We start from the raw sequence: 12441 nt of genomic DNA, 5'->3' as shown, positions 1-12441 counted from the left end.
ATCATGGTGCTCACAAATGAGGGGGGATTTTGGCATTCCGCCGGTCAGGCAGGACAAGGGCAACCTGGGCGGGATGAGGACCCCGGAAGTGCTACGCACGTTGTAGTCAGGAGAAGGATGGAGGCGGTAGAATCGAGTCTGCGGGAGGTTGGCTGTGAGCAGAGCCTGCTGAGCCGGCCGGACGGCTCCGCCAACTTCATGCAGGGTAATGGCTTGTGAAGGGAGGTGGGAAGTGAGCATGGTGTCCCCACTGACCGGATCCCAGCAGGGAGGACTACAACTCCCCGGCCCCCCATAGATTCCTGGGGTTAAAACGTACATCTGTATGAACAACTACATTATTTTGGTTAAATCAGCTTCCCAACAAACATTAAAGGCTCTAGAGTTTGTTTTCTTTAGAAAGTAGCCCCAGCCTGAGTAGAAAAGCCCATCTTCTGCCAGCAGGCTGCAAAGTAGGACCCATGGGCTCTGTGGGGAAGCGGTGGTCTCTCTGCAGAGGTTTGACATTCCTTCTCAGAGTCCATTCACACTGCAGCATGTGTGGTGACAATGCATTCACATGCTATGTTTTAGGCTCCATTCGTGCCTGATTGCAGGGAGAATCGCAACGATTCCAAATCACTGCGAAGCGCATTTGCGATGCCATTACTTCTGACACCCCAATTGTGCCGTGTGGCAAATTGCAACGCTGTTGGCCAAAAGAAGCCTATGTTCCTTTTTTGAGTGCAATCATTATTATTATTGCAATTGTAATAATTATGATAATTGCAAGCATTGCAATAGTCGCGGCAAAATCATGGCGGGTTTGGGGTGCCATTAGGAAGTAGTGGCATTGCAAATATGTCCTGCGTTATGTAACGATTTTAAATTTCAGGCAGAATCGCAGTGATTCCGCCTGCGATCGGGTGTCCACGGAGCCTCAAGGTCTTAGTTACACCGGTGTACTTAAAGGGGTTGTAAAGGAATTTTTTTTTTTTTTTCATAAAAAACATCCTTTACCTGCAGACATTCCTTTTTTCACTTCCTCATTGTTCGTTTTTGCTCAGAAGTTGCTCTATTTCTTCTCTGTTCTGTACACTTCCTACTTGTCTGATTGTTACTCACCACCGTGAAGGGAGGCTTTACTGCGGTGGTCAGTAACATGCTCGCCCCCTCCTGGGAACTACATCTGTGCGGCAGGACGCTCTCTACGTGTTAGAGACTTCAAGGAGGTGTGAATTACTGGGCGTGCCGCAATTCATACTGGGAAATGTAGTTCTTACATGAACGAGCGCCGCAACCCAGGAAGTGAATGAGAGAACAGAAACTAGAACGCTGGAGGTGATATAGATGAAGGAATTTAATAGGTATTTACTCGTTTTTTAACAGAATCATTACACTATTCTGTCTGTCTACCTTGCAGACATTAATTTTAGGCAATTTTTTTTTCCTTTAGTGACCCTTTAAAGCAGTATCAGCTATCCAGCCAGAATACATTTACTGTGGCAGGGCTTAAAATGTTTATTAGCCCTCAAAATTATATGCAGATCCTGGTCCCTTAACCACTTGCTTACTGGGCACTTAAACCCCCTTCCTGCCCAGACCAATTTTCAGCTTTCAACGCTGTCGCATTTTGAATGACAATTGCGCGGTCAGACAACACTGTACCCAAATTACATTTTTATAATGTTTTCCCCACAAATATAGCTTTCTTTTGGTGGTATTGTATCACCTCTGCGATTTTTATTTTTTGTTAAAAATTAAAAAGACAGATTAAAAAAAAAAAAATTATATTTTTTTTTAATAAAATTTTGCAAACGGGTAATTTCTCTCCTTAATTGATGTACGCTGATAGGCAGCACTGAGGTGGCACTGAAGGGCATTGATAGGTGGCACTGAGAAGTGGCACTGATAGGTTGCAGTGATGGGCACTGATGAGTAGCAAAAATGGGCACTGATCGGTTACACTGATAGACAGCATTACTAGGTGGCACTGATTGGCATCACAGGTGGGCATTGATAGGTGGCACTGTGGGCACAGGCAGGCAGTATTTTTGGCACAGAGGAGGCCGATGTCCCTTGTAAACAACCCGGTGATCTGCTTTTTTTTTCTCATGCTGTCAGGAGGAGAAAAAAAAACGATTACCGATCCTTTGTTAACATCATGTGATCAGGCTGACAGCTGATCACATGGTAAGGGACCGCCCCCTTACACGGATCTGTGATCCACGAGTCTCAGTGATTACAGCGAGCGCCACGCATTGCGCGTGCAAAGGGGAGAACGTCTATTGACGTCGTCAAGGATTTTCAGCGCGGGCCTTTAATGGTTAACGCCAAATACACAGCATGGTGCTGGTTGCCCCCCTCTAAACTGTAAAAAAAAAACAACCCTCCCTGAACCTGCCACTTCCTGTATTCCCCTCTCTCTACTGACCACGAAAATCAGGGCTACTGAGCCCTGACCACCGTGGTCAGCTTATGTCCCTGCATCATACATATCTGTCTCCCCTCTCTTTCCTGCCTGTCATCTGTCTCTGCCCCGCCACTATTCTTGAGGGAGGGGGAGGTACAATTGTCACTGCCAACCCCTCTATTAGAGGCTGGTATAGCTGGTATGGACGTCGTTCCCGCGTCGAATTTTGAATATTTTACGTCGTTTGCGTAAGTCGTTCGTGAATGGGGCTGGACATCATTTACGTTCACGTCGAAACCAATACGTCCTTGCGGCGTACTATGGAGCAATGCACACTGGGATATTCCCCGGACGGCGCATCCACGTCAATCAGGTCGGGTCACAAGTTATTTACATAAAACACGCCCCCCTGTTCCAAATTTGAATTAGGCGGGCTTACACCGGCCTATTTACGCTACGCCACCGCAACTTACGGAGCAAGTGCTTTGAGAATACAGCACTTGCCCGTCTAAGTTGCGTAACGTAAATAGGATACGTTACGCCCACACAAAATTACGCCGAACTACGAGAATCTGGCCCATTGTTTTTTTTTTTTTAAATTGTCGCTTTTCTTTTGTTTATAGCGCAACAATCAAAAAACGCAGAGGTGATCAAATGCCACCAAAAGAAAGATCTATTTGTGGGAAAAAAGGGCGCAAATTTTGTTTGGGTACAACGACGCACAATTGTCCGTTAAAGCAACGCAGTGCCAAATTGTAAAAAGTGCTCTGGTCAGGAAGGGGGTAAAATCCTCCGGGGCTGAAGCGGTTAAAATGTTCTCATCACTACATTTGAACATGAATGTCGATTTTGACCCCACTAACCATTAGCAAGTTGAATAAATGTTCCTCAAAGCAACATATTTTAAATTAAATTCTATTAGGGAATGGCCAACTTTAGGGCTTTTCAATGAGCAGGTGGCGTATGCTTAGTTGAATGCAGAACTGTGCGTCTGGATCACTGCTTCCACTCGAAGAACAAGTGGCTGGCAGAGGACAGGCTTTTCTTGGGCTGCAGCATCTTTAGGAATTAAAAAAACTGTGAGGCCCAGATTCTCCAGATACGCCGTCCGAATGGCCGCCATCGTATCTATGCGCCTGATTCATAGAATTGCCAAGATACGAGCGGCGCAAGTCTCCTACGCCGTCGTATCTTGGGGTGCATATTTACGCTGGCCGTTAGGTGGCGCTTCCGTTGATTTCCGCGTCGAATATGTAAATGAGTAAGATACGCCGATTCATGAACGTACGTACGCCCATCGCAATTAGTTACGCCGTTTACGTAAGACATACGCCGGCGTAAAGATAAAGCAGGTCTCTAGGTGGCGCAGCCCATGCAAGGTATGGACGTCGGAACAAGCGTATCTTTTTATGTTGTTTACGTAAGCCGTACGTGAATGTGGCTGTGCGTAGGTTACGTTCACATCACAGGCATTGAGCCGGCATATCTTTGGGCGTAAATACGACGTGATACTGAGCATGCGCCGTTCGTTCGGCCATGCATCTACATGGGGTCACGCTTAATTTAAATACAACACGCCCACGACCTGCCTACTTTGAATTTCGCGCGCTTACGCTGGCCGATTTACGCTACCGTAACTTAGGACGCAAGTGCTTTGTGAATACAGCACTTGCCTCTCTAAGTAGCGGGTGCGTAGCGTAAATAAGATACGCTACGCCCGCACAACGTAAAGCCGCCCTATGTGAATCTAGGCCTAAGATATTGAACACTTTTTCTTTTGATGCACCTGGAATGTATTGTAACCACTTGCCTACTAGGCATTTTTACCCCCTTCCTGCCCAGGCCAATTTTCGGCTTTCAGTACATTCACACTTTGAATGACAATTGCGCGGTCATGCAACACTGTACCAAGATGACATTTTTATACTTTTTTCCACACAAATAGAGCTTTCTTTTGGGGGTATTTAATCGCCTCTGTGTTTTTTCTATTTTGTGCTAAATAAACGAAAAATTGTGAAGAAACAAAAAGTTTTTCATAGTTTGTTATAAAATTTTGCAAACAGGTAATTTTTCTTGTGAAAATGAGAGACAAATAATTCCACAGTAGCGCAATAATCTACAAATCTCCTAGTATTGTGAAATGATTAACATAAAACATCTATATAGGGATGAGGTTCGGCGTGTTCGCACACTCCACGCGCAGAGCCCGCCAGGAAGTCGGCGCTGTGTTGATCACAGGCAGGGAGACATTGTCCCGATGCTCGGCTGCAAAAATTGGGAAATGTCTCACTGCCTGTGATTAGCGCAGCACCGTGCCGACTTCCTGGCGGGCTCTGCGCATGGAGTGTGCGAACACGCCGGAGCTCATCCCCACATCTATACATAATGAAAAGTGTCCTTATGGTAGAGCTGCGCAATTAATCGTTAAAAAATCATGATCTCGATTCAACCCCCCTGACATCTCCAGTGCAGAGTTTGCAGATTCTTTCATATAAGAAGTGGAGAGACTTTATCTGCTCACTCAGCTGTCAAAAGAAAAAATCGGGCAGTCTGCCAAGTTTTTAACAGGAAACATTGTAACTAATGCTTCCTTCTCAGGTCAAAGTGATAAACTTCTGTGTGCAAGTTTGACAACATGAAACATTGTAACTAACTTCCTTCTTAGATTAAACTTCTGTGTGTAAATGCAGGAAGTTTAACCACTTAAAGTCCAAATCTTTTTTTGACACTTGTTTCTTAAGTTAAAATCATTATTTTTTGCTAGAAAATTATGTGGAACCCCCAAACATTATATCTATCTATCTATATATATATATATATATATATATATATATATATATATATATATATATATATATAAATAAAACTTAACGTGTGTGTGTGTATGTATGTATGTTCCAGCATCACGTCCAAACGGCTAAAGATATTAACATGAAACTTGGCACACATGTTACTTATATGTCAGCAACAAACATAGGATAGGTGGTTTAACCCTTACCCACCCCCATTTGCCATGGTTGGGGTTTTTCTTTAAAGTCCCATTCAACTCTATGGGAAATACATGTTACTTCATAACTTCCAAACGGCTGTACATATTTCGATAACACTTGGTCACATGTTACTTATATGTCCACTTAAACTATAGGATAGTTAATTTATCCCTTAACTACCCCCATTTGTGAGGGTCGGGGGTTTTGTTTAAAGTCCCATGCAAATCAATGGGAAATGTATGTTCCCACATAACTTCTGTACGCCTGGAGATATTTCAATAATACCTGGTACACATATTACTTATATGCCAAATAAAAATATATGACAGTTAAATTAACCCTTACCTACACCCTTATATAAAAGATGGGTATATTTATATTACTATGATTTTCCTCCCCAAAAGGTTAAGATAGGAAGACCGGGCAACGCCGGGTATTCAGCTAGTATAATATATATAAGAGACCCTAGGGAATAAAATGGCAATTGCTGCAATATTTTATGTAGGGATGCTCGTAATTTTATGTAGGGCTGCTCATAATTATTTTCATAGACCATTAGTTGGCCGATTTATTATTTTGATTAATCAATTAATTGGATAATAGCTTTAAAAAGAAAAAAGTGGTGCTGCGGTGGCTCAACGCGATTGGCACTGCGCTGACAAGCCATTCACCTCTGCAGCTAGGGGTTCGGATCCCGGTCTCGGCTACATGTGAATTGAGTTTGGTGGTCTCAGCCCGGCTCCCGGTGGGTGTGCTATGCGAGGTAAGCCTGCGCTTAGTACGCCCACCCCCCTCCCACAAAAACCACCACACTTACACGCACTCGAAATTGGGTTAACATCACGCACTTTGACCACGCGGTCTCTAAAAAGAGAGGCGAAGGACTAACAGGGCTGGTTGAGCGGGCTAGATCCTCTCACTTCCTTATAGGGAGTCCCTCTGCCCCGTTGGGCTTCAAAGCGGAGCAGGTAGGGCGGCCTGTGTGGGAGGACCCCCTCACACCCGCCATTGCCACCTGGGGCATGGAGAGAGGTGGCAGATTGCCTCTGGGGGAGGCCTGCCTACTCCCAACTCCTGCAGTCCGGCTCCTCTCTCGAGTACACGCACAAAATACACTTTAAAAAAATAAATAATAATAATTAAAAAGAAAAAAAATATTAAAATTTTGACATTTTTTTTTTTTTCCGGCCAATTTGTTGTTGGGCAGATTACAAAACACAAATTGCCTCAAAAACACATTACATTCTTTTCTGCAGCTTCTACCATTGAAGTATATTGAATAAAAAAAAAAAAAATAGCACCGTTTTGCGTTAAGTCCTTGCCCTTTCCAAATACGCAGCAGCCGAAAAAAAATCATGGATGTGAACGTGTCCCATAGGAAAACATGTAAATGAACTGTAGTGTGTTTCTGCAAAAAGCAGTGAACCCAGGCCTGAGATGTTTAGTAACATAATGGGGGTTAAAAAAAACAAAATAAGTGCAAAAAGAGCAAATAATCGCTACTGTCAGGGGTTAATTTTTTTACTGTGGGACAGTGAAAGTAATATTTACAGCAGCGATTTTCTTTTTTGTACTTTAAAGGGCTAATTTTAGTTTTTTGTAACCCCATTATGTTACTGGCCGATTAATCCGATGGTTTTTTACCTTAATGCATAGATTGCATTAAGGTGAACATTTGTTTTTCTTTACAACTCTTTTAAGGGTAAGGGCTCTTTCACACGGAGCGGACCGTTTCTGGGTCCGCTCCGTGTGTCTCCGTCGGCTCAGCGGGGATCCCCGCTCAGCTGTCAGCGGATAGGGCGGTCCCCGCACACAGTGCAGGGACCGCCCTGTCTCTGCTCCGCTCTGCCCTATGGGGAACCTGATGCAGACGGACCGTCTGTCCTTCTGCATCAGTTCCGCTCCGCCGAACGGAAGAAAAATAGGGTTTCTTCCGTTCGGGAAAAGCGGATCCCGACTGACGCGGACGCTAGTGGATGCTCCATCCGCTAACGGACGCGTTCCCATAGGGATTCATTACAAGTCTGTTAACGGACTTGTAATGAGCGGACGAACGGTCCGCTAGTGTGAAAGGACCCTAAAAGTTTGACGCCATTCCACGAGTGGGTGCAACTTTGAAGCCTGACATGTTGGGTATCAATTTACTCGGCGTACCATTTTCACAATATAAAAAAAATCGGACTAACTTTACTGTTGTCTTATTTTTTAATTAGAAAAAAAGTGCACTTGTAAGACCGCTGCGCAAATATAGTGTGACAAATTATATTTATGACCGCCATATTATTCTCTATGGTGTTAGGAAAAAAAATATATATATATATATAATGTTTGGGGGTTCTAAGTAATTTTCTAGCAAAAAAAAAATATTTTAACTTGTAAACAACGAGTTTGAAAAATAGGCCCGGTCCTTAAGGCCCCTTTCACATTGGGACGTTTTTCATGCGGTACAGCGCTAAAAATAGCGCTGCTATACCGCATGAAAAATCATGCCCTGTACTCTTCAATGTGAAAGCCCGAAGGCTTTCACATTGAAGCGATGCGCTAGCAGGAACGCTCCAAAAGTCCTGCTAGCCGCATCTTTACCGCGGTATAGGAGCGGTGTGTTCACCGCTCCTATACCGCGCCTTCCCATTGAAATCAATGGGAAAGCGCAGTAATACCGCGGTAATACCGCCACAACGCTGGCGGTATTAACCCTTTTTCGGCCGCTAGCGGGGGTTAAAACCTCACGGCTAGCGCCCGAATATCACGGTAAACACGATGGTATAGCCGCGCTACAAATAGCGCGGCTATACCGTCACCGCGGCTGACGCTTCAGTGTGAAGCCAGCCTAAGTGATTAATAAAACGATTATCTTAAGGTATTTTTACACTATTGGAGGCTCTGTCTCGATTTCTATCCCCACATGTGGAGAGTGTCTTTATTGATCTGAATGGAGATTGGCGTGTATAAGCGGCTATTCAATTACATCTAATAAGGCGATAATTGCCAGACACAAGAATGGCAACAGCATCTGGTGAGCTTTATTCTTAAGGGAGTGGAATTGTCACACGTCCCTTTGAAAGATTTTGTTTCAGTATATTTTCTTCACTTTAAGTTGGACTGTATTACCATATTGATTTGCATATGTTGGAGTAGAGTATATATATATATATATATATATATATATATATATATATATATATATATATATTGGATATGCCATGTGGACACCTTTTTCATTATGTATGGGTGTTTTATGTTGATAATTTTACAATGCTAATATTTAGGAGATTTGTAGATTAATTAGTGCTCTTCTTTGGAATTATTTGTCTCTTTTTTTACATTGACAATTGTTTCACCTCATTTGCAAGATTATTTATATTAGGTGGCAGCACAAACAGGTGTTTTTCATTATAGTTAATTTTTCTCCTTCACTGATGGTCACAGATTGGCGGCACTGTTGGGGCTGCACTGATAATCAGGACACTGATTATCAGTGTAAGCTCAGGTTCACACTGGGCTGCGGGAATGAAGCTGTGCGAGTTCAGCTGAAATCACACGACTTCACTCCTGCTTCTCAGTCCCGATTTCGGCCACGATTTCAGAGACATCTGTGCAGGTTTTGCACAAGCCAATTACTGGCTCTTCTCTTTTTACGCTGTCGGCATGAGGAGAGGATTGGTGATTAATGGCTTGTGTTTACCTTTTGATCAGCTGTGATTGGACACAGATGATCAAGTAGTAAATGGCTGCTGTGATTAGCCCTTTACACAGCAATCACAGAGCACGATCACGGGAGGATGTCATATGAACTAGCCAACTGTGCTGTAGCTGTAGCCGTCATTTGGCTATAGTGTGGTAGGAAAGAATTTAAAATTAAGCTCTGACAGGGCTTTAATATGAGCCAGGGAACAGGTGCTTTAAATGATCCGGTAGGCCAGACTCCTGTGTGTGCCCCACAACAAGACAGTAATGCATATATGCAGTGACTTGTTATTCAGGCCCTGCTGCCACATATATGTATATTGCGCTCTGCCCTTTTGATCCAACTGTACTTTGACCTCTCTACACCATGCTCTACTTATCCTCCTGTACTCTGCGCTAATGTCCCCCAGTACCAGTTGGGGGGGGGGGGCAGTTGAGCCACATTTTTTTTCCACCCCCCAACTGCTCTCCTCGTAGGCTCATTTCACACCTCTCCATTACAAAATGCGGTAAAAAACATGCAGAGCACTGACAAATTATTGTGTGTCTGGTTAAAGGGATCAACTACCCAGCTTTTTATTATCTCCTCCAGCTTCCAAAAATTAGTCACATGTGTTAGTAGGTTATATTTATAGATTTTATAGATCTAACCAGCCAAATATTAGAAACTATAGAAAGGTTTTTGTTTGCCATGTTCTGTATCGTTGGCACTGGCCAATCTGGATGTGGCTGGTGAGGGTATATACCATATAATGTCATATTCATTTATTTTACAGGAGATACCTCAGTCTTGGCTGGAGTCTATGGACCAGTAGAAATTAAAATCAGCAGAGAGTTGCATGATAAATCCACCATCGAGGTGATGGTTAGACCCAAGGTGGGTTTACCTGGTAAGTACTCATTTTTCCTGACCATATCTATTATTTTTTTTGCCTGTATCTTTATTTTTTGTTGGACGCCTCCCGCTTGACATCCCTTAATTGAAACATCCAAGGAGATGGACAGAAAATTGTCAGCCTAAAAGCACTTGCATTCAATCAGATGCAGCCGCTGTTTGGGTATTTTGACAGGTGATTGAGCCAGCTGTTAAAAATACAATAGACACAGCTGAAGATTTGTCCCTCCATGATGTGTAATGTGGATGAAGGAATCTGTTTGTTTCTTGTTCATCCTGCCAGCTTGTTGGCAGCTTTGTACATTTGCTGGCCAAGGGGGCACAGTACAGTGTTTTTATGGTCTTGCTTAGGCTCGCATTACATGGTGCGAATATGTTTCCTGCAACCAGGGGTTGTAGAAGAAGGAATTTGCACAATTTCCCCATCAACACAGACAGTGGTGACAGGGGAATCTCTCCTGCTGAGCAATTGTCTTCTGCCAGGTGGGAGGGAGTCGCTAGTGATAATTGTAAGAGAATCTGACAGGCTGGTTGTGCCCAAGTTGATCGATCAACTTGGTTCATTCAACCTGCCCATCAACGGTTCGAATCTCGGCCGGTTCAGCAAGATCCGAACTGTATATGGCTGGCCTTACTATTCTTAAAGTGAGGAAACCTTAGCTCTCTTGCCTTCCATCACCATTCCATTCAATGGAGATCTTCTGAAAAGTGACACTTCTGGGAATGTTGATCTCCTCAGTTGCTCACTGCTCTGACTAGTTTCTCCTCTTGACCTTCATGCCACCACTGTGTAGTGATGTAGTGATGTCAAGGTCAGCAGGAGGGATCCATGAGGGCTGCAGGGAACCAAGGAACTCAACACTTATAGTAGTGTCAGATTCTAAGTTGACTTTCAGGAACAGAGAAGCATTGGTGCCGTAGGAGAGGTACATATTACCATTCCTATTTTACTGGTGCATGTAAAGCATATGTGCTCAACCTGTGGCCCTCCAGATGTTGCAGAACTATAAGTCCCATCAGGCATTGCAAGGCTGACAGTTATAGGAATTGCTACCAAAGGCAGAAGCATGATGGGACTTGTAGTCCCGCAACAGCTGGAGGGCCAGAGGCAAAGCACCCATGATGTAAAGTTTTACTTGCTGTAGGAGCTGCCACCACAAAATGCGTCTTGTTACCTTTATTTAAAGTGGAACTAAACCCATTGATTTAACGGTTTCAAAAGCCAGTTGTTTTTCCAGAATGCCAGGAATGCTAATACCCCATACACACTATTCGATTTTCTGCAGATTTTTGTCTTCAGAGTTACCAAAACCATACAATATGAGGTCAAACCTTAAGAGTTTCAATTTGTATGCACTCAGACTGGCCCTTGCACTACATAGTTTTGGTAAATCTCAAAACAAAAATCTGCAGAAAATCTAATTTGTGTGTATGGGGCCTAACTGTCACATTTGCATGTACTCTCAACCAAACTGTCAAACCATCAAATGTCTGGTGTCATAACTGACAAATCAGAGTCCAAGATGGCAGATTCCTTGAAAAGGATTTGGGGGTTTAGTTCCACTTTAAGTTGGGCAAATTCGGGTCCTAGAACAGACTTTTGGCACATAGGAAGCTTTTCTGTCTGGTATCGGGTATCGGGTGCCCCCATTGCAAGCTGCCTGCTGTGAGGGCACTCAACAGGAGGGAGGAGCCAAAAGTGCCGACGAGGGACCCGAAACGAGGATTGGATCTGCTCTGTGCAAAACCACTGCACAGAGCAGGTGAGTATGACATTTTGTAGTTTAAAAAAAAAAATTGCCTTTTACTATGCCCTTAAAGCCTCGTTCACCCCATGGTGCAGAGACGTCAGTTTTTCTGCACACGTTCTGCAAGGGCACAAAAAAAAGATGTTCTCTATGTGCCCTGTTCACCCCACAACACTGGTATCACGTGCATACCTTTTCTCTACAGAAAAATGGACATGACATCAACATTGGTGTGATTAGGGGACATAAACCTGCATGACAACGAATGTCTCTGCAAGTGTAATCTAAGTGGTTCTCCCGTCGGTTCCCATCCGTTTTCATGCAAGTATGGTGTAAAAGAGCTGCTACTGATGGCTTGGTGCCAGATATCACAGTCTACAGTCATAGGTCTAGTGTATTCAATGCCTTGATGGGTCAGAACTGTTTAGGCGACAAAATTGGGAACTACTCAGTATTAGATGGGTGTATATTGGATTGTCAAAAATAAAATAATTAAATTGTTATTACAATGCTGATGTTCTAAAATGGAAATGTATGCGGTGACCATAGATTTCCTTTAAAATAAATCTCTTTTTAAATCGGGTCCTTTTGTAATTGTGGTGGAAATGAGTACATTCTGTTTGGAAGTGTTTGTAGTCCTCAGCAAGTTTGTTCCACTTTGACTCATCTGGTAATGAAAATAAGAAGGATCACATGGTTTGACTCCACTATGTACTTTTTCTAACTTTT

At 43.4% G+C, this 12441-nt stretch overlaps 1 protein-coding gene across 1 annotated transcript in view; it reads left to right on the top strand.

The window, feature by feature from the left end:
- The first annotated feature begins 34 nt into the window (after positions 1–34).
- EXOSC5 (exosome component 5) overlaps positions 35–12441 on the top strand; it is a 38551-nt gene continuing 26144 nt past the window's right edge. The window contains exons 1-2 of the mRNA XM_040323263.1: positions 35–205; positions 9846–9959. Of these exons, the coding sequence (XP_040179197.1) occupies positions 118–205; positions 9846–9959 (202 nt within the window). The 5' untranslated portion in view covers positions 35–117. The remainder of the gene's footprint in view (positions 206–9845; positions 9960–12441) is intronic.

This window comes from Rana temporaria, chromosome 9 (genome assembly GCF_905171775.1).
Source record: "Rana temporaria chromosome 9, aRanTem1.1, whole genome shotgun sequence".
In the NCBI taxonomy this organism is placed as follows: domain Eukaryota; kingdom Metazoa; phylum Chordata; class Amphibia; order Anura; family Ranidae; genus Rana; species Rana temporaria.
Note: the sequence above shows the minus strand (reverse complement) of the source record. Positions and strands in the feature narration are given on the sequence as shown.